The sequence below is a fragment of the Lygodium microphyllum genome, chromosome 12, assembly GCF_053477565.2.
Source record: "Lygodium microphyllum isolate KBCC chromosome 12, Lygodium_microphyllum_v1.1.10, whole genome shotgun sequence".
Taxonomy (NCBI): domain Eukaryota; kingdom Viridiplantae; phylum Streptophyta; class Polypodiopsida; order Schizaeales; family Lygodiaceae; genus Lygodium; species Lygodium microphyllum.
Window position 1 is genome coordinate 99,513,361 of NC_141146.1, and position 23,147 is coordinate 99,536,507.

A 23,147-nucleotide genomic window follows, 5' to 3' on the forward strand; every position below is an offset into this window, starting at 1 on the left:
ATGATCAACACCCCCGAGTAGTTGGGTAAGCTTGTGTAATTTGAGATGTGTTGGATCTTACCATCCCTTTTCATTCACCCGTACTACTCTCCATCCAACCTTCATCTCATTTTTGCAGCTTGCAACTGACAGAGCTTTGCTGTTCACACCCGGTGCACGAAGGATATCTCAGTCAAAGCTATCCACCATTGTTGTCCATTAATTGACTCCTGTTGTCCAACCTTCTACTGCAGATTGCTGTTGTTTTCAGCCCTGGACTGACCACTGCTGATCACACGACTACTACCATCCATCATCCCTATTGTCAGCAGCCACCACATGTGCAGCAAATTGCTGCATTCGCGGTCTACAACTGCTGCCCAGCCTCCCACATCATCATCCAGCTATGTTTTGCTGTCCCATGTCAACTACCAACCACCACATCACAATCAGCTGCTGCATTGTAGTTTTCTCTCTCTTCTCTGCCTATCTAACAGTGATGCAACTCCGCTCTGCAGCATTTGCTGCTGCCACATACCTTCTAATGCCGGGAGACATATTCCACAATGGATTCCGTGAGGTTTTGCACTGGATTTTGTAAAACTATAATTATTTACCGGGGCTCGTACACAAGGTGGATTCCTTGTGCGAGAAGTTGACAGGGACGTCTGTCCTTTTCGGGCGTCAAGTTAATTTAATGTGCACATGGGTGATTCCATAGCAGGTGATTCTGCAAAATACATATTTAAATTAATGGACATTTATGAGTTTAGAGTGCACTCATATTAAATTAAGGTTAGGACAGAGTTCCAACCTATTTATTTATTTTGTAGCTGAAGACTACTAGCCATTCACTTTTGTCAATTTAATTTTATTATTTTCTGACAATTGTGAATGCTTCAATTGATGTGTAGAGCAAGCGATGGTAGCATTGGGAAGCATTGGGCGATAACGTCTATTCAAATTACTTAAAAGAAATTATCATTTTTTATGGGCGCGCATTTTATCATTAAAGGCATGGTGCTAATATTTATTTAGGCACGCTTATTTATTGAAGCACTTGACAAACATTTATTATTTTGTATGCGCATGGGCGCACGGTTCAAATATTTCATTATTAGACATTGTATTTGGGCACAGCTCGACTTTTAGACCGCCCAACCGCTTTATTCTTTATTTGAACAAAAGCAAACACAAAAGCTAAAGCATGCTTATTGTAAAATTGAGCTATTTTTGAGCTTGGAGATTAATAAATTTATAAATACATGCCTTGTGAAATGCTCACACAAGACAGGGGGGAGATTGTATCCAATTTTTCTTTTTACCTCATATCGTGCAAATCTCCTTTCTTGCTTTTTGAGCTTAAGTAGAGTTATTTGTTCTTAGGGGCCTTCCGACACTCGCTACGTATGCATCCAACATCCGATTTACACACCAATTGTATCAGAGCGAAGCTGAGATCAAGGGCTTCCAATCACTCACCATCTCACGCGAAGGCGAAGCTCCTGGAACGAACGGGCTCTACAACAACGAACTGTCAATACCAGCGTGTTCCTGGCGATGAAGAACCCCCTGCTGTGCTGTTGGATCGCGAAGGGCCACTCTCTGTCAACAGAGGACCATCCGGGAAGTTTCTTTGAAAGACATTTTCTTCTCAGAGATAACAGAGAGTAAAAACTTCATTAAGAATAGCTTAGAGCTTTATAAAAGCTTAAGCTCTCCAATTCTAACGTCGACGGCGGCAAGATATACTGATCGTCGCCGAATTAGCCGTCAACGTCCTCCTGTCCTCATTGATTTCAAAATTTTCTTTAAGCTTTTATAAAGCTCAAAGTTAAAGCTTACTAAAGCTTAACATTCCAATTTTTTAACCTTTTCCATAGTGAAAGTTCATACACAACCAATCTCGAACTCATTTCCAACCTTCCTACAAGCCCCTGTTCATACCTGCACTCTGACAGAGTCAATTTCTAGCAAAAAGATTACTATACACAATTTACACGGACGAAGTATTCGTTGAAAGAACTTTATCAATTTCCGTACACGTAAAAAGAACAAAGATCGTAAAAAACCATGTAAAAAAAAAAGAAGCAAGGCTTGTAAACCCAACCTTGAGCTACGCTCATCCTGCTAACAAGATTTCAAATGTGTGAGATTGTTTGAAATTTTACAGGATGTCCGATCAAAATATGGAAGATTTTATCGCCAAAGGTGATTTACTGGAACCAACCGTGGAGCAAAAATTGGACCTAATTATGATGCAACTTCAAGAGGAACGAAGAGTACGTCAAACTTTGCAAGCTCAACTGAATAATCTTCAACGATCTACTGTCGATCAAGATGCACCGCAACCCGAAGATGTTATACGAAGTACGATCAATAAGACACTAGAAGCACAATCTATCAGAAAAGAAACCAAGATAAATAAAAGAAATTTCAAATTTCATAATTTTAATGGGCTACGTGACGGAAAATTTGTTCTCGCTTTTATCAGTCAGTTTGATGATTATTTCCATGAAGAACAGTATGCCGAGAAAAACAAACTCAAGTGTGTTACTAACAATTTCGTGGACAGAGTATCGTTATGGTGGACTGTTTTCCGTAAAAGTATTCATTGTTCTACTACTTGGGAGACTTTTCAAAAGAAATTTTTACAAAATTTTCTTCCATCTCAATTCCATGAAAAAGCAATCAAACAGTGGGATCTTCTACAACAAAGAGATCGTGAGCCTATTTCGCAATACACTGAGCATTTCTCGAACGCCTTATTGCAACTTCGAACGCTTAAAAATGTACCTGAGGCAATCCACAAGCGCAAGTTTATATCCCGTTTGCTTGGTCACTTCTATGCGGAGGTGAACATATTCAAGCCAACGACTCTAAAGGATGCAATTTCTTTAGCCCATGATGCTAAAGACAAAATTCGAGGACGAGATAAGCGATCACAACAATTTTCAACTAATGGTAACTTCGGTACAAAGCAATTCAATTCTAACTTTCAAAGATTCAATCAAAATCGCTTTGTTCCATCTTCTTTCCGTAAACCTTGAACACGGCCCCTTACTTTACCATCAAACACAAATCCAAATCCTAAGTCATCTTTCTAATCAAATCCCAACATACCTAAACTCCCAGTCATTACTAATAATGTTTCCAAAGCCAAGCCTATAGTCTACTACAAGTGCCACCAACTTGGACATCTAGCGGTGAATTGTCAATCCAAAAAGCCAACTGTTCACATTAACTACTTGGGAGCGATTGAAGATGAAGACCATGAAGAAATGCTAGACTTCATGGAAGATGATGACGATATCGATACTACTTCAGATACTTTACCATGTATGTCAAATCTTCATTCTTTATTAACGATAAAATGTTTTGTGCATGGTTAAAAAAAAATATTTTGCATGATGATGGAAGCACACACGATTTTATTTCTGCAAAATTGGTCAAAGAATTGAATTTACGTACTGTTCCAACTCATTATCGCATAAAGATTGCATTCTTAGGTACTAGATACAATGGTACACAAGAAGTTCATAATTTAGAAATTAAAATTGACCATTATGTTGAGCGCAAAAATTTCTTGGTTGTGCCTTTGCAATCTAGTGATATTATTTTAGGAATGCCTTGGCGTCATAAATATAATCCCAATATAGATTATTCCACACATTCAATGAAGATTTATTCTAATGGAAAACAAATCACATTACATGGTACGCACACTTTTAATAATTTTCCATTGCTTAGTCACATAGGCTAAACGTACATTAAGAAAAAGTAGCAAATCATACTTAGTATGGGTAAATGAAATTGAAGCTAAGGAAAATCAAATGCATCCTAGACATGCACAATTTTTTTCACAATTTAAAGATTATTTTACTGCTGATTTACCATCTGGTTTACCACCTACACGTCCTGAAGATCATAAAATAGACTTAATTCCTGATTCTCAACCACTATATAAAGCACCTTATAGACACAATCAAATTGAACAGAAAGAAATCCAAGCCCAAGTTGAACAATTGTTAACTCAAGGACTCATTAGACCAAGTAGTTCTCCTTTTGGTGCACCTATCTTGTTAGTTAAGAATAAAAATAATACCTATAAGATGTGCATTCACTATCGTGCCCTAAATAAGATCACTATCAAGAATAGATATCCGATCCCTAGGGTAGACGACCTCATGGATAAACTACAAGAAGCCACAATATTTAGCAAGATAGATCTCAAATCTGAATGTCATTAAGTATGATTGGATACACCTGATATTTTCAAATGGGAAAATATTTCAATGGATTTTATAACTAGTTTGCCTAACACCCAAGCTAATCATAACATGATTTGGACTATTGTAGATCGATTTAGCAAACAAGTATATTGTTGAAACTGGAAGGACACAGCTGAGAGAGTTTGAGATCGAGCAAGAGTGAGCGTATAAGTGTGACGGCTAGAGAGTGTGAGCAGAGTGAAAGTCTGAGACAATAAGAGTGTACCAACAAATGTGTTGATACACAAAGAATAAAATGTATTTATACTTAGGGCACATAAAGGGTACGTTCATATGTACAGTGTACGTGTACTATATACACGGAGGTCACCGGGCCTTTATATTCCAACAACCTCCCACTTAAACATCCGATATGAACCTCTAGCTAACCAACTCTCACTAGTCGAATGCAATGCTCGTGCTAAGCTCTGCTTAGACTTTTAGTAAGGACATCTGCATGGTTATCTTGTGTTTTAATCTTGGTCAATGTGATTTGACCATCGTTCAGAATCTGTCTGATGAAGTGATATCGCACATCTATATGCTTTGTGTGTGAATGATACATGGCATTCTTAGCCAAAACTACAGTACCCATAGACATGCCAAGATCATATGCAAGTCTGCTCAACCATATAGCTTCCTTAGAAGCTTCAGTGGTACTCAATGCAACAATGTTTTGCAACCTGAAACACCAAGAAACAACCCTACCAGCAACTGTAAAGACATACTCGCTGGTAAACCTACGAGTGTCCAAGTCACCTGCCATGTTTGCATCACAATAACCCTACAAACTAAGTACACCCTGCCCATAGCAAATAATTTTTCTTTGTGTACCCTAAGGTATTGAAGAACACACTTGACAATCTCCCGATGTGCCTTGCAAGATTTGACATAAACCTACTAACAACTCCCACTGCATGAGCAATGTCTGGACGAGTAGCAACCATAGCATACATAAGAGAGCCACAAGCTGATGCATAAGGAACTCCCTTTATAGCATTTGCTTCCACGTCATATTTCGAGCTGTTGACTTTGCTAAGCTTGAGATAAGGAGGTAAGGGTACCCCAAAAGGCTTAGCTTCAGCCATGTTAAATCTGTCCAATATCTTTCCAATGTACTTTTCTTGAGATAAAAACAGCAATTTCTGCGTTCTATCTCTACGAATCCTCATGCCCAAAATATGCTCTGCATTTCCCAAATCTTTCATGAAGAAAGCTGATTTCAGCTGATTTTTTAGAGCATCCAAGCCAGTCTTTCTTTTCCCAGCTAGTAACATATCATCCACATACAAAACAAGTATTATGGGACTGCCATCTGTATCATTTTTCATGTACAAGCAATGATCTGCATGACTGCGTGTAAACTCATGAGATAGCATAAAAGTATCAAACTTTTTGTACCGCTGCCGTGGTGCTTGCTTCAGCCCATACAGGCTGCGTTTTAGCTTACACACCATCTGCTCTTTTCTAGGAACTACAAAGCCCTCGGGTTGTTTCATGTAGATTTCCTTATCAATGTCACCATGCAAGAAAGCTGTTTTTACATCCATTTGATACAGCTCTAAATCTAAAACAGCAGTAAGAGCAAAAAGCACACGTAAAGTGATCATCTTTACAACAAGTGAGAAGACCTCTTAGAAGTCAATCCCTTCCTTTTGTGCATAACCTGTGGCAACTAGCCTTGCCTTGTACTTGGGTTTTCCATTAACTGTCTTAACTTTGTACACCCATTTGTTTGGAAGTGGCTTCCTTCCCTTTGGTAATGACACAAGGTCCCAAGTATCATTTGCATATAGAGATTTAATCTCTTCCTGCATAGCTTGCTCCCACTTACTGCTGAACTCACATGACTTGGCCTCTTTGTATGTAAGAGGCTCACCCTCATCTGTAAGTGTCATATAATGCAAGGAGAGGTCAATCTATGTGGTTGCCTTCTTACGCGTGTAGACCTGCGTACCCAACGATCAACATTGTCAGGAATTGGGTCTACATCAGGAGGTATATTATTTTCAGCATTCATTTGCTGCTGTAAACCATTTTCAGTATGCTATTCATGCTGTACAGCACCTTCATTTTCATTTCCAGCACCTGCATTTTCATAATCAGCAAGCCTATCCTGCTGTTCATGACCTCCTTGTGCTTCTATTTGCTGTCCATCATCATCTAGCTCAAAAGTAACCGGCTGATCATCAGTTTCAGCCTGTGGTACAGCACCTTAAGGCTCATTTTCTGAAGTTATGGATGGCTGCAAACTCTGAAATTTCACCTTTTTCAGATCTTCATTAGAGGCTAAAGAGCCTTTCAACAATTTTGCCTCATTAAACACAACATTACGGCTGCGAATAATTTTCTTGGACTGAGGTAACCACACTCTATAGCCAAATTCACCCTCATCACCATAGCCCATGAAAATGCCTTTGGTGGATTTTGGGTCAAGTTTGTTCCTCGGCTCATCCCTAACATGTACAAAAGCATCACAGTCAAATATACGTAAATGGTCATATGAGGCCGATTTGCTAGACCAAACCTCCTCAAGGATACCATTATTTAAGGGCCTATTTGGAGAGCAGTTGCAAATATGAACCGCGGTTTTGAGTGCCTCTCCCCAAAATACATGAGGAAGATTGGCAGTGGACAGCATGCACCACACTCTTTCACATAAAGTCCTATTATATCTTTCAGCCACCCCATTTGAAGGACTGTAAGGGGCTGTAAGCTCCCTCTTAATACCATGTAAGTCACAAAATGACTTGAATTCAGTCGATGTGAACTCATCCCTATTATCAGTTCTCAAGCGTTTCAGCTTTCTATCTATTTGAGTGGTCACAAATGCATGAAAAGTTTTAAAAACAGCAAACACTTCACTCTTCTTTTTCAGCAAGTACACCCAAATCTTCTTGGAACAATCATCAATAAAGGAGACAAAATATGCAGCACCACCCAATGATTTCACGGGCATACTACATACATCAGAATGCACTAAGTCCAAGACATTGGACTTACGAGAGACACCAAAGTAAAATGAATTTTTTATTTGCTTTCCAAACTGACACTCATTACAAAAATCAAGTTTAGAGCCTTTTCCATCAACCCTCTTCAGAGAGGTAAGAACATCAAGTCCTTTTTGGCTCATATGGCCTAATCTCTTATGCCATAACTCCAAGTGGCTGCAAATTTCAGCAACTGCAAGAAACTTGCCATTCAAGGCTTAACAATGCAAACAATACAATGTGCCCTTCTTGGTTCCTTTTGCAATCAGCATGGAACCCTTTTTTACTTTCCACAAACCACCACCAAACAGTGTGGTGTAGCCATGCAAGTCAAGCTGACCAACAGATAGTAAACTCTTTTTAATGCTAGGCACATATCTGATATCTTTCAACACAAGCTCTTGACCATTGTCTAAAGACAAGTGTACGGTGCCAATCCCATCAATGTTGCAAGCATGGTTATTTCCAAGGTACACCTTTCCATAACTGCCTACATTGAACATAGCAAAACACTCCAAGCAAAGAGTTACATGGAAAGAGGCACCAGAGTCTATAATCCAAGTCTAAGTGACACCATCATCAACTGACGAGTGCATCAATCACATCAGCCTTGGTAATCTGCATATCCTACATGTGATATACAAGGGCATCATAATCAACTGCACATAATACATCAACCTCTATATCTGAAAGCTCCTCTATGACCACACTGGAGGCCACATTGGCCTTTTCTTTGCCTTTGGATGTCTCCAATGCATCTGTCTTTTCTTCCTTTTTCTTTTTATCTGCTGCATTCTTCTTTCTCTCTTGTTCCTTCTTATAGTACCTGCAATCAGATTACTTGTGGCCCTTCCAACCACAATGATAGCAAGTAATGTCACTCTTATCCTTTCCTTTGCTCTTGCTCATGTTTCCCTACCCTGCATATGCATTTTTCTTTTCAGCCCTGCCTCTTACATCATAAGCTGAGTTGCTGCCTTCTCTACTAGACATACGTCTAATTTCTTCATTTAAGATAGAACCCCTCACCCCATCATATGAGAGATCGGGTTTATTGCTAAGTGAAACTACCAAGGTCTCCCAAGAGTCAGGCAGTGTCATAATCAAAAACATTACTCTCAACTTATCATCAAAATCCAAATTTGCATCTTTAAGTTGATTTAGAATCCCTGTAAATGCACTCAAGTGCTCAACTACAGGCTTTGACTCATCCAGACGCATATTCACCAACTTGTGCATTAAATGCATCTCATTAACAGGTGTGGTGATCTCATAAGTAGTCTTCAACTTCTCCCATATTGCATAACCTGTGTCTAAACCCTTAATGTCTGTCAGAATGTCATCAATGACACCCATCTTTATGTAAGCCACAGCCTTTTTATTCACTCTGGCCCAATCTGCATCAGAAGTTAGTGCGGATTTATCTTCCTGCAAAGCATCCTCACAATCCTTTAGGAACAAAATGCCCTACATACGGTCTTTCCAAAGGTCAAAGCCATGACCATCAAACCGTTTCATCTCCATCAAACTCTTGATGTCTGAACTGGAAGAAGTCGCAGCCATTTTATCACAAACATAAGAGTAAATGCACTAATCTACAGAAGCACAAGCTGAACCAGCAAAGTACCCTGCTGTTTTTTCTCAACCAGAAATAAATCTCTGCTGTTTATACATTAACCAGCCACTACACGGGCAAAAGATGCAGAAATTTACCAAAATTCTGTGCAAATTCCCAAAATTTCAAGTCCAAAATTGCATGAATGTCAGTCAATCTGACCCAGCTGAGTAAAGCTTTGCCTATACATGAAAAGCCCCAAATTTTTGGGATCCAATGTCAAGAAATTTTATCCAAAAATGCAAAATTTCGACAAATTTGGCAAAATCCCCAATTTAATTAAGGTCACCGCTCGCGATGTCTGCAATTTCTGACTCAAAAGTCACTGATAGGCATGAATTATATCAACTCTGGGAAAGGCCCCAAATTTCTGGTTGGAATCCTCACAGATCTGTGATCTGTGCTTCTGGCGTGTGAACTCCTGTCAGTGATAAGTGGTAATGAGGGGACTAGTGAAAAATTTTGATTTGTTTTTGAAAAAACAAAGGAACTAACGGGGGGGGTCCGTTGACCCCCGTCGCGTCACGTCACGTCACCCTCAGACGTCGCCCGCATGTCCAGTCGCAAACTGTCACGCGACCCCGTCACGTCTGACGCTTACCCACCGGCCGCCTACCTGTCACCCGTCGCGCGACCTCTGCGCCTATCTTTTCGCTGGTTCCGTCCGCCAGCAAGTCGTTGCACTGCACAGCTGTCGCCTGCACTTCATCACGCAAGTCTGCCGGTTCCCTGCTACAGTCGCCTGCTGCTGACTACTGCTACACGCCTACTGCCGCAAGCCCAGCAACCGTCACCTCAATCTTGGAAAGCGTGTAGAGTCTTGGCTCTGATACCAGTTGTTGAAACTGGAAGGACACAGCTAAGAGAGTTTAAGATCGAGCAAGAGTAAGCGTATAAGTGTGACAGCTGGAGAGAGAGTGACCAGAGTGAAAGTTCGAGACGATAAGAGTGTACCAACAAATGTGTTGGTACATAAAGAATAAAATGTATTTATACTTAGGGCACGTAAAGGATGCGTTCACATGTACAGTGTGCGTGTACTATATACATAGAGGTCACCGGACCTTTATATCCCAACACATTTTTCCTTCCATGCAAGAAAACATTAACTATATCTCAAGCTACTCAATTGTTTTTTAGAACTGTTTTCACTAACCATGGTTTGCCAAAAGTTATTAGTTCTACTCATGATTCTAGATTTTGCAATAATTTTTGAACTACATTGTTTGCTAACTTGGATACTAAAATTGATTTCTCATCTGTATTTCATCTTGAAACAAATAGACAAACATTTACTTCAATTTGCATACAATAATACACCACACATAGCTACACAAAAAGCACCTTTTGAAATCATTTATGGACATAGATTACCTACACATGTTACATCATTATTAAACAAAGTTAAAGTTGCTGATGATATTGCCAATATGCATGCTACTATTTTTACTGAAGTCAAAGACATGATTGCGAAAGCCCAACAATCATACACTAAACAAGCTAACAAAAAAAGAAAAGCTATGAGTTTCAAAGTTGATTATGTTTGGTTACGCATTGAAAAGAGAAAATTACAAAGTGTTGAGAACACCCTGTTGTTAAGTTAGCCCCTAGATTTTATGGACCTTTCAAGATCATTCACAAAATCAATAATAATGCATTTAAACTATAACCACCCAACACTGAAAAATCCACAATACTTTTTCTATCAGTTTGTTACAACCTTTTAGAGGCCAATTACATGTTCACCCTGTCTATGAAAACCCTCCTTTGTTAAAAGAAAAAACTGAAATCCTTGAACCTGAAACTATTCTAGACACTGACTTTATGACCACTAAAACTGAACGTAGATACTCTAGATATTTGGTTAAGTTTAAAAGTCATCCTGTTGAAGAGGCCCAATGGATGCACGCCTGTGACCTAAGTACTTACCCCTCATTGCTTACTCCACATTGAGCTAATAGCAATTGAGAACAATTGCTATCCCACCCCAAGCATATGATGCCAAGAAGCATATTCCACGGTGGATTCCGTGAGGTTTTGCGATGAATTCCATAAAATTATATTTATTTGCCGAGGCTCGTATACAAGGTGGATTCCTTGTGCGAGAAGTTGACAAGGACACCTGTCCTTTTCAGGCGTCAAGTTAATTTTATATGCGCGTGGGTGATTCCATGGTGAGTAATTCCGCAAAATACATATTTAAATTAATGGACGCTTATAAGTTTAGAGTACACTCGTATTAAATCAAGGTTAGGACAAAGTTCCAACCTATTTGTTTATTTTGTAGCTAAAGACTACTAGGTATTCACTTTTGTCAATTTAATATAATTATTTTCTAACAATTGTGAATGCTTCAGTTGATGTGTAGAGTAGGTGGCGGTGGCGTTAGGAAGCACTGGGCAATAGCGTGTATTCAAATTACTTAGAAAAAATTATCATTTTTTATGGACACGCGTCTTATTATTAAAGACGTGGCACTAATATTTATTTAAGCGCGCTTATTTATTGAAACACTTAACAAATATTTATTATTTTGTATGCACATGGACGCACGGTTCAAATATTTCATTATTGGACATTGTATTTGAACACAGCCCGACTTTTGGGCCGTCCAACTGCTTTATTCTTTATTTGGACAAAAACAAACACAAAAGCTAAAACATGCTTATTGTAAAATTGGGCTATTTTTGAGCTTAGAGATGAATAAATTTATAAATACATACCTCGTGAAACGCTCACACAAGGCATAGGAAAAGATTGTACCCAATTTGTCTTTTTGCCTCGTATCGTACAAATCTTCTTTCTTGCTTTTTGAGCTTAAGTAGAGTTATTTGTTCTTGGGAATCTTCCGATGCTCGCTACATACGCATCCAACATCCAATTTGCGCACCACCTTCACTAGCTATGTTGCTGCATTTCGAGATCTACCAAAGTACGATACACCCTCTAGCTCTTACTCTCTGCCCAATCCTTCAAACGTGAGTTTGAGGGTCGGTATGCTTCACTGCATAGTGTGTTTGCTACATAGAGCATTGTATTCTATTCAATATTCATTTGTTATCATTCATTGTGTTCATTGTCTCTAAGTTACCCTAACCCTAATTGTGTTCTTTATCAATCTGTGTGCTTGTCATACGTTTGTCTTTGTGTTTTCTATGGTAGGGCATTTCTTTACCATATTCTCCTAATTGTGCTATTACCTGCTACCCAAATCAGCTAAATAGCTATGTTTTCTCCTTCAAAGGCTGCATTTGCTACTATGCACATCTATGGGACTACTATAGTTGTGCTTTCTTCTCCAACTAGGGTGGCATCCTTCGTGATCCAAGCTTTGGTGGTGCAAGTTATCTCCGTCCACTTTCTCTACTCAACCAGCTCCTAGAGAGAGTGTGGTTTGGGTTTTTCTTCACAACATATATGATTTTATTTAGTTCATTGAGTTATTCCTTCACTCTACACTTTTGTTATTTGAGCCTTCTTGAGTTTCTCTCTAAGTTCAATTGTTTTGGTTGAGTTCAAACATGCTTTGTGTTCTCTCTACAAACCGTAAGGTTTTCTCCTCACATAGTGATAGAGCTATTGTGAGACTTAAGGATTGCATGAACAAACTGTCAGAAGTGGTGCAGCAATGGAAGCGTAAAGAATATGCTGAAATAAATGCTGAAACACAAGACAAAAGAATAAATGAATGAATGAACACAGTAGACAGATGAGAACTCAGATGTATGCTCGGGAAATGGAATCCATATCGAACACGAGACAGCAGCATACAACGGTGAGTCACTGGCTGCGTGGGCTCCTCAGCACCGGCTACTCTCTCCCAGAAGGATCTCCACTGATGGCTGAAGCACCAAAGACTGTGGAGGAGGAGCCCTATAAATAGCCACAAAAGTGGGGAGCATAAAATGCAGGTCGGCCAGCATTTAATGCTGGTCGGCCAGCAACAAATGCTAAAAATACATCATAAATGGCCACAAAAATGTGCCATAAAATACTGCATAAAATGCTACATAAAATGCCCAGCCTCTGCACACAGACTCACACCATGAGCTGACTAATATCTGCTAACACCCTCTCTCAGATCATGTGTGATCGGATACAATGAAATAGTACAATGATGGAGAATCATAAACTACACAACAAAGAAACACCAGAAGGACCATGGATGTCCAAGCGGTGAGTGGCCAGCCCACCACCAAGATGCCTCGGAGAGTATCTGATGTCGATGTCGATTATACCAACAACACCTGAAAATAGAGAAGACTCATAGCAGCTCTCTGTGTAATGTCACCTATGTCACGCAGGACATACAAAGCCAATCTGCCAAACATGTCTCTGAACATGTGACCATGGAGTTCCCGCCTTTGGCCAAACCACCAAAGTGTCCCCTCATGTGAGCTCCAGACGAAAGCCTCTCGCTCTCTGTAAAGAAGAACAGCTCATCATGAACCCAGAAATCAACACCAGTCTCTAGGATTTCACTGCCAGATACCGTCGATGCGTCAGGGACGTCCCTCTCTGGAACCTGTGCACCTGTATCAAAATATAGATGAGGCACTGCAGCCCCACCAACACCCGCTCACACTCCCTCTCTGGCACCGAGGAGTCGTGAGGGATGACCGCATCACCACCACTAGAAAGCAGCCGAGGAAGGGGCCACCAAGCCCTTCCCGCGATCCGAAGAAGAGGATCCCTTCCGCGCCTTGGACTTCTCCTTGGTCGGAGGATCGGAGTCGGAGTCTGATGAAGGAGAGGACTCATCGGTAGAGTCACCATCCCGCTTCGTCTTCTGCTCCTTCTTCCTGGAAGCCGCTAACTTCTTGCAGTCCTTCCGCAAATGTCCCTTCTTGCCACAGTGGTAACACTGGGCCTTCGACTTCTTCTTCCCGTCACCCCTCTCTGAAGCTACATAAGCCTCACCTCCATAATGTGCCGGAAGCCGCCCCTGTAATCTCAAGGATGCCTCATGCTCAAGAAGCATCGAGGTCATATGTGTAAAACTGACAGGAGTCGATGATGTCTGCGCCCGCAAAGCATTGGCCACTCCATCAAACTCCGGGGGGAGCTTGTAGGAAGTGCACGGAGGAGCCATATGGAGAGGATAAGAAGAGAAGTAGAAGAAAAGAAGGTCGTTTGGAGAGTGAACACAGCCAAAACGCAACCAAAAACACCAAAAATAGTGAGTTCACATGCAATATAACCCAAAGGCTGATCAAGAGAAGACAAAATCTACTGCAAAAAGTCAAAAAAAATCAGTCAAAAACTGCCAAAAACAGCAAAAATGGCCTGAATAATCAGAAAAACAGGCAAAAATAATGCTGTAAACAGCAAAACACAGGCTACAAACTGAAGAAACAGGGGCTAAAGACTGTTGCCAGCAGTTTGATGAAGGAAACACGAGCAGCAAAGAGTGGAACAGCAGTAAACGCAAATCTGTCCAGAAAAACGCAAAACGCAAATGCTGAAACACTGTCGCCTGCAGCAAATCAGCAGTCGCCAGCAGGAAGGACAGTTGGCTGATCAGCAAGAAGGGTGTAAATCCTGAAATCAGCAAGAAAACACAGCACAAATAGGTTGCAGCCTGAAAACTGATACCATGTCAGAAGTGGTGCAGCAATGGAAGCGTAAAGAATATGCTGAAATAAATGTTGAAACACAAGACAGAAGAAAGAATGAATGAATGAACACAGTAGACAGATGAGAACTCAGATGTATGCTCAGGAAATGGAATCCATATCGAACACGAGACAGCAGCATACAACGGTGAGTCACTGGCTGCGTGGGCTCCTCAGCACCGGCTCCTCTCTCCCAGAAGGATCTCCACTGATGGCTGAAGCACCAAAGACTGTGGAGGAGGAGCCCTATAAATAGCCACAAAAGTGGGGAGCATAAAATGCAGGTCGGCCACCATTTAATGCTGGTCGGCCAGCAACAAATGCTAAAAATACATCATAAATGGCCACAAAAATGTGCCATAAAATACTGCATAAAATGCTACATAAAATGCCCAGCCTCTGCACACAGACTCACACCATGAGCTGACTAATATCTGCTAACACAAACTTCACTAACTTTTTATAGCTCAGGTATAGCAATGAGAAAACAAAGATGGACAAGCCACCTAGCTGATTTACAATGCCACCCGGCTATCAAATGAAGCAACCGCACCAACAAGATCGGGATAGCAACAAAATGCAAGGTTTAGAGCAGTCATAAAGAGCGATCAGGCCTGAAACAGCAGTCAAAAAAAGCAACCAGCACCAGACCCAAGATGCTTAGGCTCTAATACCATGTCAAGATGATAAGAAGCAACTGAAGCAAAAGATAAAGCTGTCATAGACACAAAGAACTAATGAAGAACAAGAACACATGAACTCAAAGATAATGAAACCATGAAAGGGAATCCATAAACCAAGGCACAAGAGTGAGTACAAATGCACAGGCTATGGGCAACCAGCAGAGTACTCCTAGTCTCCCTCTCTTCAACAAAATGCAATGTGCTCGTATCAAATGATTGTGAAGTGGAGGAGGGGCTGCCTTAAATTGGCAGGAATAATACAACGTAAAGAGCAGGTCGGTCAGCATTAAACATGGCCAAAAATACAAGTCAGCCAGCATTAAATATATGCCTACTCAAAAAAGAGATGCACTTGACCTATGAGCCCTTACACCCAAGATATGTACATCCCTAACTGAATGGGACATTAGAATAGGGAAATGTCACCTCCTAATGGGCTAGAACCCATAAGAAGTTCCAATTTGGTGGAAGTTGAACATTCCCTATCCTATTCCCAACAACATTCCAACTACGATAGGGAACGTCATGTTCCAACCTACCTATTGCCGCCCAAGTGCTGGTTTTAGCCCATTTTGTGTTCTTTTATGTACCTCAGCTTTTGTCTTTCCTCTTTAGACTTTTTGAGTAGTATGTATTTATTTTGCAGCATCGACTGGTCTTTATATATGATGCCCCATTGCATTTTGTTTTAAAGATTGCAATAAGGCATTTAGAGTGTCTTTGAAGTTTTAGTGTCTTGTCACCTCCCCATTCCCAGAATGGGGCTTCTTTGTTCCTATCATGTTTCCCATTCCTGTTTCCTGTTTCCCATTCTTGATAGCTATGCATTGAAGCTTCATTCTAAAAGCTTTCCTCTCAAAGCTTCTTCAACAAGCTCCCTTTCAGAGCAAGTTCTTCATGAAGCTTCCTTCCATAGTGGCTGCCTCTACACAGCAATTTCACTAAGAAGCTACCTTTCAAAGTAACTTCACCAAGAGGCTTCCCCTCATAGATGATAACTTCTCTAAGAAGTTTCTTTTCAAACTTGCTTTTGACTTGTGAAGCCAGATATTGCTTTTCCAAGAGATTGATGTCGACCCAGATAGTGCAATGACAAAGAAAGCAAACTATCTCTGTGCTGGCTCAAGATATAGATGAGATATTACAGCATTGCAGATCCAAGTAACTTTCAACCGAAAAGCCCTTCATATGTCATAAGAAATACTTATACATTGCAGTTAACTGCCCTTTTCGAAAGGCAGGCCTGAGAACTTTCTGACTCACTGTTTGACTGTATGACCCCAACAATATACCACTGGTTCTCAGTGATTTCACCATGCCACATACTTCAATAAATCTCAATTCAGCTTCATGTAGGCACCATTCAAACGTGCATCATGCATGAGCAGTTGAACTGTTATCTGATGTAATCCTGCATGATGTATTCTCGTGGCAGCAGAAGCAAGTGGATTTACCTGTAACACCCTTGGAGAGAAAACTTCTACAAGGGCAATGCTCTGCAACAAGAGCAAACCTTCACTATAGACATATCTCTGTGTCAGGACCTCCTTGTGCAAGTGGTTTGAACTTCCAAGAGTAAATCAGTTGGTAAAACTAATGCTTCTTTGGATCCATACATGATTTATAATGAACAAATAGCAATTCCCTCACTCCATCTCTCCCTGAAATTCTGCTGCAAGGATCAGTGGCTTAAAGTTTGGGCTTTGAGTGGAGATTTGGTCTTCATCAAGGGTTACTTGATCAGAACAAAGGTATGGGCTCCGTGAATCAAAAGAACCCTGCATCTTTGTTTTTCAAATTTACCGAATGCATCTACCACTAACAGACATAAGGATCTGCGAGCATGGGGACGGTTTCTGATTGAATGGTTCTTTTTTCTTAAAGGGTAAAACTGTGGCAGATTTAGTACTCAAAGTAGGATATGGAATCACAGGTTGGAGATGCAGAGAAACCTACTGGGGGTGGGGATGGAGCGCACGGGGGGACGCACGTGTACGAGCTTGATCCTGCCCCCCTGACGAACGAGCTTTTGGGCCAGGGTCCATTTAAGGGCAAAACGGCTGCTGGAGTGCTTGCTGGCTGCCACCATGACTCCATCGGGGGATCCCATTCGTGCGCGCACACCTGAAGGGCCAAATCCAAGAGAGCGGGAACCGCTCCCCTTGTTCAAGACTCAAGCTGCAGTATCAGGTATGGACAACAAAGCGCTGTCCCGAGACTTTAAAGAAGACAAAAAGAAGGAGAAGAAGAGAGAGAGAGAGCCTGTGCTGCCTCAAGACTTTAAAGACACAGAAGAAGAAGAAGAAGAAGAAGAAGAAGGGAGAGAGACGAAGGAGACAAGAATTCCATCATTGACTGAAAGTCAGCACGTTTTTCTACTTTGTGGGGCTATGTCTGGTCTTCAAAGTCAAAGCCAGAAAAACAGGGCACACTTCGTAAAAGCTACTTTATCAAGATTCAAGGCTATGCTGTGTTTAAGAAAAAACACACCGACAATTTCCTTAGCCCATAAACTGTAAAAATAATAATAAGAGGACGAAGAAGCATTGAATAACGTTTCTCGTTAAGGCGGATTAATTCACAAATTGAAGAAAGATGCGGCATGTGCCTCTCTTCATGCAGGTCTCTGCATAGGAGTTGGCTAGGGTAGTTGCACAAAAGTCGCATTGAGAAGGAGAGGATGTGCCAATGGAGGAGAGTATACACAATAACAAAGAGCTGAGTGATGGCAACTACTTGGCTATGACCACACTCAAAAGAAAACCAGCATGAAGTTGATTCAAGCAACTCTGAGGCAACATAGTCAATTGAGAAGATTAACACATCATAAGACATCAAGCTGCAAGTTGAGGCCATGGTTTTAGACTTGCTGGCGAAGCCTCGGCATAGAAACATGGAAGAAAAGTTTGAAGGAGTGGGCAAGAGAGTGGTGCTAGATATTGCTAAAGTCACTACTAATGTGTTTCACTTCAATTACAAGGTAAGGTTGGCTTTTTTCACTGAAAAACCACCAAAAGCAATCGTATTGGCTTCATGATTCAACAATATCCTCACAGGGGGGAAAGAATATGTGGACCCAGTCTACTACGATGGGGAAAGGATTATTTGAGATCATCTTTGATAAGAGTGATGCAACAAATAAGATATTGGGCCAAAGAGTCTACTTATAGGGACTCGACTTGGTGTACATCATGCATTGGCAACTGATCAAGATTGGCACAAGGACTCTCTTAGGAGAAAATGTTCGATATGGGTGGAGCTGCCCAAATTGCCAACATGCCTATGGAATCTCTTTCTTGGCATTGTCAACAAGATTAGGAAGCCTTTATATGTGCCTCCACTCACCAACCCACATAGAAACAAGGTGTGCTTATTATGGGATACAAATGAAGTCAAACGTGACTTCCTGGAGCTCAACATACCTGGCATGGGTCATCTCAAGCTCAAACTCATCTAGAGCAAGTTTATCGGTGCTCGCTTTCATTAAAGTCTCCAAGGTTGCTATTATAAAGACTATCCTAATGTGGCATGGGAGTGTCATACCAATAATCACAATGAGTTCAAAGGATCTTGGGCAAATGTGGTGAGGGGCAACAACCTAGTAAAAATAAGCAAGGAGGAGATGCGGCTGACAAAGAGTGGAAGATGGTCAAAAATGGGAAGAGGAGAGAGAATCAAGGAGTGCATCTTCTTGATAGCACATTGGATCATTGTCCACAAATTTGGAATTTCTAGTCAGAAATCGCAATTACAAAAGCAAGCAAAGATAGAGCCAATGCTTTTGTCAATATCCTCTATTAGGCATCACCATATAATGAGCCACAACTCCTACTACAAATGTTATGTCAGGTCTAGTGGCTAACATGACATACATCAAGCTGCCCATTGTGGATATGTATAGGATCTTGGCCATCTCAAGCCTTTCATCATCTGACTGGGAACAATATGTGTGACTCATCTTCACATGAGAAGGTTAAGGGATGCCAATTGGCTTACCACCTTGTATATGGAACCACTCAAGTACTTTGTGAATATACTCCTTCTGTGACAAGTAGAGGAACCTCTTAGAGAGATTGCGCATAATGTGCATACCAAGTATGTGAGAAGCATGCTCCATGTTTTTCATCTCGAAGCTCTTTTGGATCTAAGTCTTCAAAGCATCTAGCTCATCATGATCACTCCTAGCAATCAATGTGTTATCAACATATAGTACCAAAATGATAAGGCTACCATCACATGGCTTCTTCATGTAAAGACATGGATTTATATCATTGTGGGGTATATGACTGTGAATGCATGAGATACCATTCCCTAAGTACCTACTTAAGTCCATAGAGACTCTTCCTCAACTTGCACGCTAGGTGTTCCCTATTCTTTTTGACAAAGCCCTTGGGTTGCTACATATAGAATCCTCATGTAAGAAAGTCATTTTCATGTCCATCTGGTACAAGTCCAAGTCCATCTGTTCAACCAAAGGTTCTTATCTTGACAATAGGGGAGAATATCTCATCAAAATTAACTCCATTTTCCTATTTAAAGACCTTAGCAACCAAATGTGCCTTATATGCTAGGTTAGGGCGACTAGGGGTACTCTTCAATTTATGCACTCACTTGTATGGCAATGCATGTTTTCCATTAGGCAAGGAAACCAAATCCCATGTATGATTCTTCTACAATGAATCAAATTCAAATTGCATGACCCTCTCCCAAGAGTGACTCATCTTTGCGCATAGCCTCCTCATAAGTTAAGGGCTCACTAAAATCTATCACCATGACAAAATGCATAAAGGGCTCATAATGCTCAAGAGGACGGGAGTCTCTAGTGGAGCATCTCAGGACTAGCTAAGGGGCTTGTATATATTTCCCTCTCTATCCAACATCATGATTCAACACAAGAGGTGGATCTTTTGATGCCAGGAGGCATATTTCACGGTGGAGTCCGTGCCACGGTGGATTCCGTGAGGTTTTATGGTGGATTCCGTAAACTTTGATGACCGGGGCTCATACACAAAGTGGATTCTTTGTGTAAGAAGTTGATGGGGACGCCTGTCCTTTTTGGGCGTTTCATTAATTTAGTGTGTACATGGGTGATTCCGCAAAATGCATACCTTGAATTTTGTGCAAAAAGTAGAGTTCTATTGTTCTTGGGGACCTTCCGGCATTCACTACGCAAGCGTACAGTATCCAATCTGCGCACCATCTTTGGCCACTACATCATCAGTAGTTGTAGGTTGTCTTATTTCACCCTCATGAAAGACAATACCATGGTTGCGGATAACCTTTCAAGCTTGTGGATCCCAAAGGTAATAGCCCATCTCACCTACATCATCATATCCAAAAAAGATACATTTGATGAACTTTGGATCTAGCTTGTTGCATTGTCCTTGGGAATATGGTAGAATGAATTGCATCCAAACTCTCATATGAGCATATGAGGGAGGTTTTCCAAACCATATCTCCTTTGTAACTCTACCATCAAGAGCAATACACATGTCTATTAATCAAGTAAATGGTAGTAGTAACTACCTCAATCCAAAATGTACATGGTAAGTCTACTTGACTAAGAATACAATAAGTCTACTTGACTAAACATATTGTGGACTATTTCTTGAATAGTAATATTCATGCACTCTACAATACCATTCTAGGGTGGGGTATAAGGGGCAATTAACTCACGCTTTGAGTGATGTATACCTAAGATGGTGATACCAAAGAGATCAATAACATGATCAATAGTTCCATATACAAGTAAGGGATAAAGACTATTGACCTTTGCACCTTTAGCCAAAATGAGGTTGCCGCAAGTGTTTTTCCATGCAAAATCACCAAAAGAAACACGATGCCCAACATCATCCAATTGTCCTATAGAGATAAGGCTTTTAGTCAAAAGCTAAGACATGGCATAGATTATGCAAAAAAAGAAGAAGTACCAATATCAAAGTGCAAATCAGCATCACCAATATTGACAACCTCACAAACATGATTATCTCTCAATCTCATAGAATGTGTCATAAGAAGATAAGTATAGAACCAATCATGATGCGAGGTCACATGAAAGGAAGCCCCCAAATCAAGAAACCAATACTAAGACAAAGGTGACTAAGCACTATTCAACAGGACATCACGTGAAGCACCTAGAATGTACTTAGTGGAATGATACTCCAATGTATTTATCTTCTTAATCTTAACATTAGACTTTGTGATGCTACCATCGACTGAAGTATTAGCATTATCCTACACTTTTCCCTTGTTTTTAATTGGCCTATCTTGGCGCATTTTATGGCATTGTGGCCGAACATGACCTTGCTACCCACAATAATGACATGTAAGAGATGACTTGGGCTCATGATATTTATTGTGGCCCTATTCATAAGATCTAGACTTTGACCTGCCCTATTGTGCATCTCTGCCATGGTGGTCATTACTATATTTTGCATTATTATGGCCTCTAACAGCGAGTGCATGAGAGGTGTAAGCTACATCAATATTTGTTTTATTTACTTTCTCAATAAGCAAGGCACCCTTTAAATCTTTGAGCTCAAAACCATCTGTAGGAGCACTAATACTTATGGTAGTGCAAAAAGTATTCCATGACTTAGGGAGAGTAACAACCAATAACATAGCCCTAACATTCTCCTCAAAGGTAATCCCTTTGCAAAGTAAGATGGGTAGAAATGGAAGAAAACTTATTCAAGTGAGAAGACATATTAGTACCTACCTTCATACAAAGATCCATGAGTTTCTTAAGCTAATACAATGGCAAAGCCGGGCTTTGCTTATCATAAAGGTTACATATTTTCTCCCATAACTCCCAAGCACCACCCTTAGTCTCAATAACATTAAAGTAAACTTGCTTTGACAAAGATAAAATGATAGCGGACTTCCATTACTCACCGAGATCAACCCAAGCCTCTATGTCATACTCTTTGGGCTTTATCTTGTAGTCTTGAATGGTCGAATTTGCTTCTTTTAAACTAGAACCTGCCATGTTTGGGTCTTATATAGATGAAGTTATTGCTATCCAACTTGTCTATGTTGAAAATGGCACTCTCCCCAAAAGCACTTGAAGTAAGTGTTGAGATGTCGAGCTTTACATGAGTTGGCATTCGCTATGTGTCTTAGTGATGTGGCACTATATTATTTACTCGGGTATTAGGTGATCGATGCGAGAATAGGCCAATGATTCTACAGCTAGACTGCACCCACATAGTCCATCCTTGGTTATGGCACATTTATTGTGCCACCTCTTCTTTCCAAGCGGGTTCACACTTAGTAATCCCATGTACATATGTTGTGGTACTTTCATATTAGTCTTTTATCATGTTGTAGACTTAGTTCTTTTCCCTGGAAGAAGAAGAAAGAAGAAGAGGAAGAAGATTTCAGCCCTATCTCGCTATATGCTCAATTCTCCATTGTGTTGAGCTCAATTGAAGGCTAAGATGAAGGCATTAGAGCACAAAAGCAAGCAAGCAAGCAATGGGTAAGAAGCTCTTCCATCTTGCTCGATTTGCTTTGGGTTATAACCACAAGAGGCTCTTGAGGCTACCAAGGTTGCAGTCTTTGATTGCAGGGAAACTTGATGAGTAGGAAAAACAGTGTATATACTTCATATGTGCCCTTTAGGGCTTTCCCATTAAGATTTTTGGCATCTGAGGTCATTTTGGTTTCTATTCTAGACCTACAAGTGCTCCCAATAACAAATTTTGGGTATACTATAGTTCGATTGGTTGTGTTCGTCGTTTATAGGTGTACAAGTTATAGATTTAAAATTTGTAAGATTTCAAGTGTTTGTTAGGTTATAGACACAAAAGGCATTTGCATGTAGATTGCAAATGTTATTGTGTAATTAGTGAAAAAGTATGTATGTTTAGTTGTGGTGCACATTAGCTTGCTTGCAGATTGTAGGTTTTTTCAAGGTTTTTTATTTTGTCAAAATTTATGATAACTTCAATTAGATTGTCAAAATGAGAAGCTTGATAAGAACAATTATTATG

The 23,147-nt window shown here is 40.5% G+C and overlaps 1 protein-coding gene across 4 annotated transcripts in view; it reads right to left on the bottom strand.

Annotated features, from left to right (window-relative positions):
• LOC148028087 (U-box domain-containing protein 35-like) overlaps nucleotides 1–17,525 on the bottom strand; it is a 115,529-nt gene extending 98,004 nt beyond the window's left edge. For 2 of the 4 annotated variants that reach the window (XM_087689774.1, XM_087689776.1), the window contains exon 1: nucleotides 17,110–17,523. In XM_087689774.1, the coding sequence (XP_087545900.1) occupies nucleotides 17,110–17,263 (154 nt within the window). In that variant the 5' untranslated portion in view covers nucleotides 17,264–17,523. Of the gene's footprint in view, nucleotides 1–17,109 lie in introns of all 4 variants that reach the window. The other 2 variants (XM_087689773.1, XM_087689775.1) reach the window with 2 other exon arrangements.
• Between the last annotated feature and the right edge of the window lie 5,622 nt (nucleotides 17,526–23,147).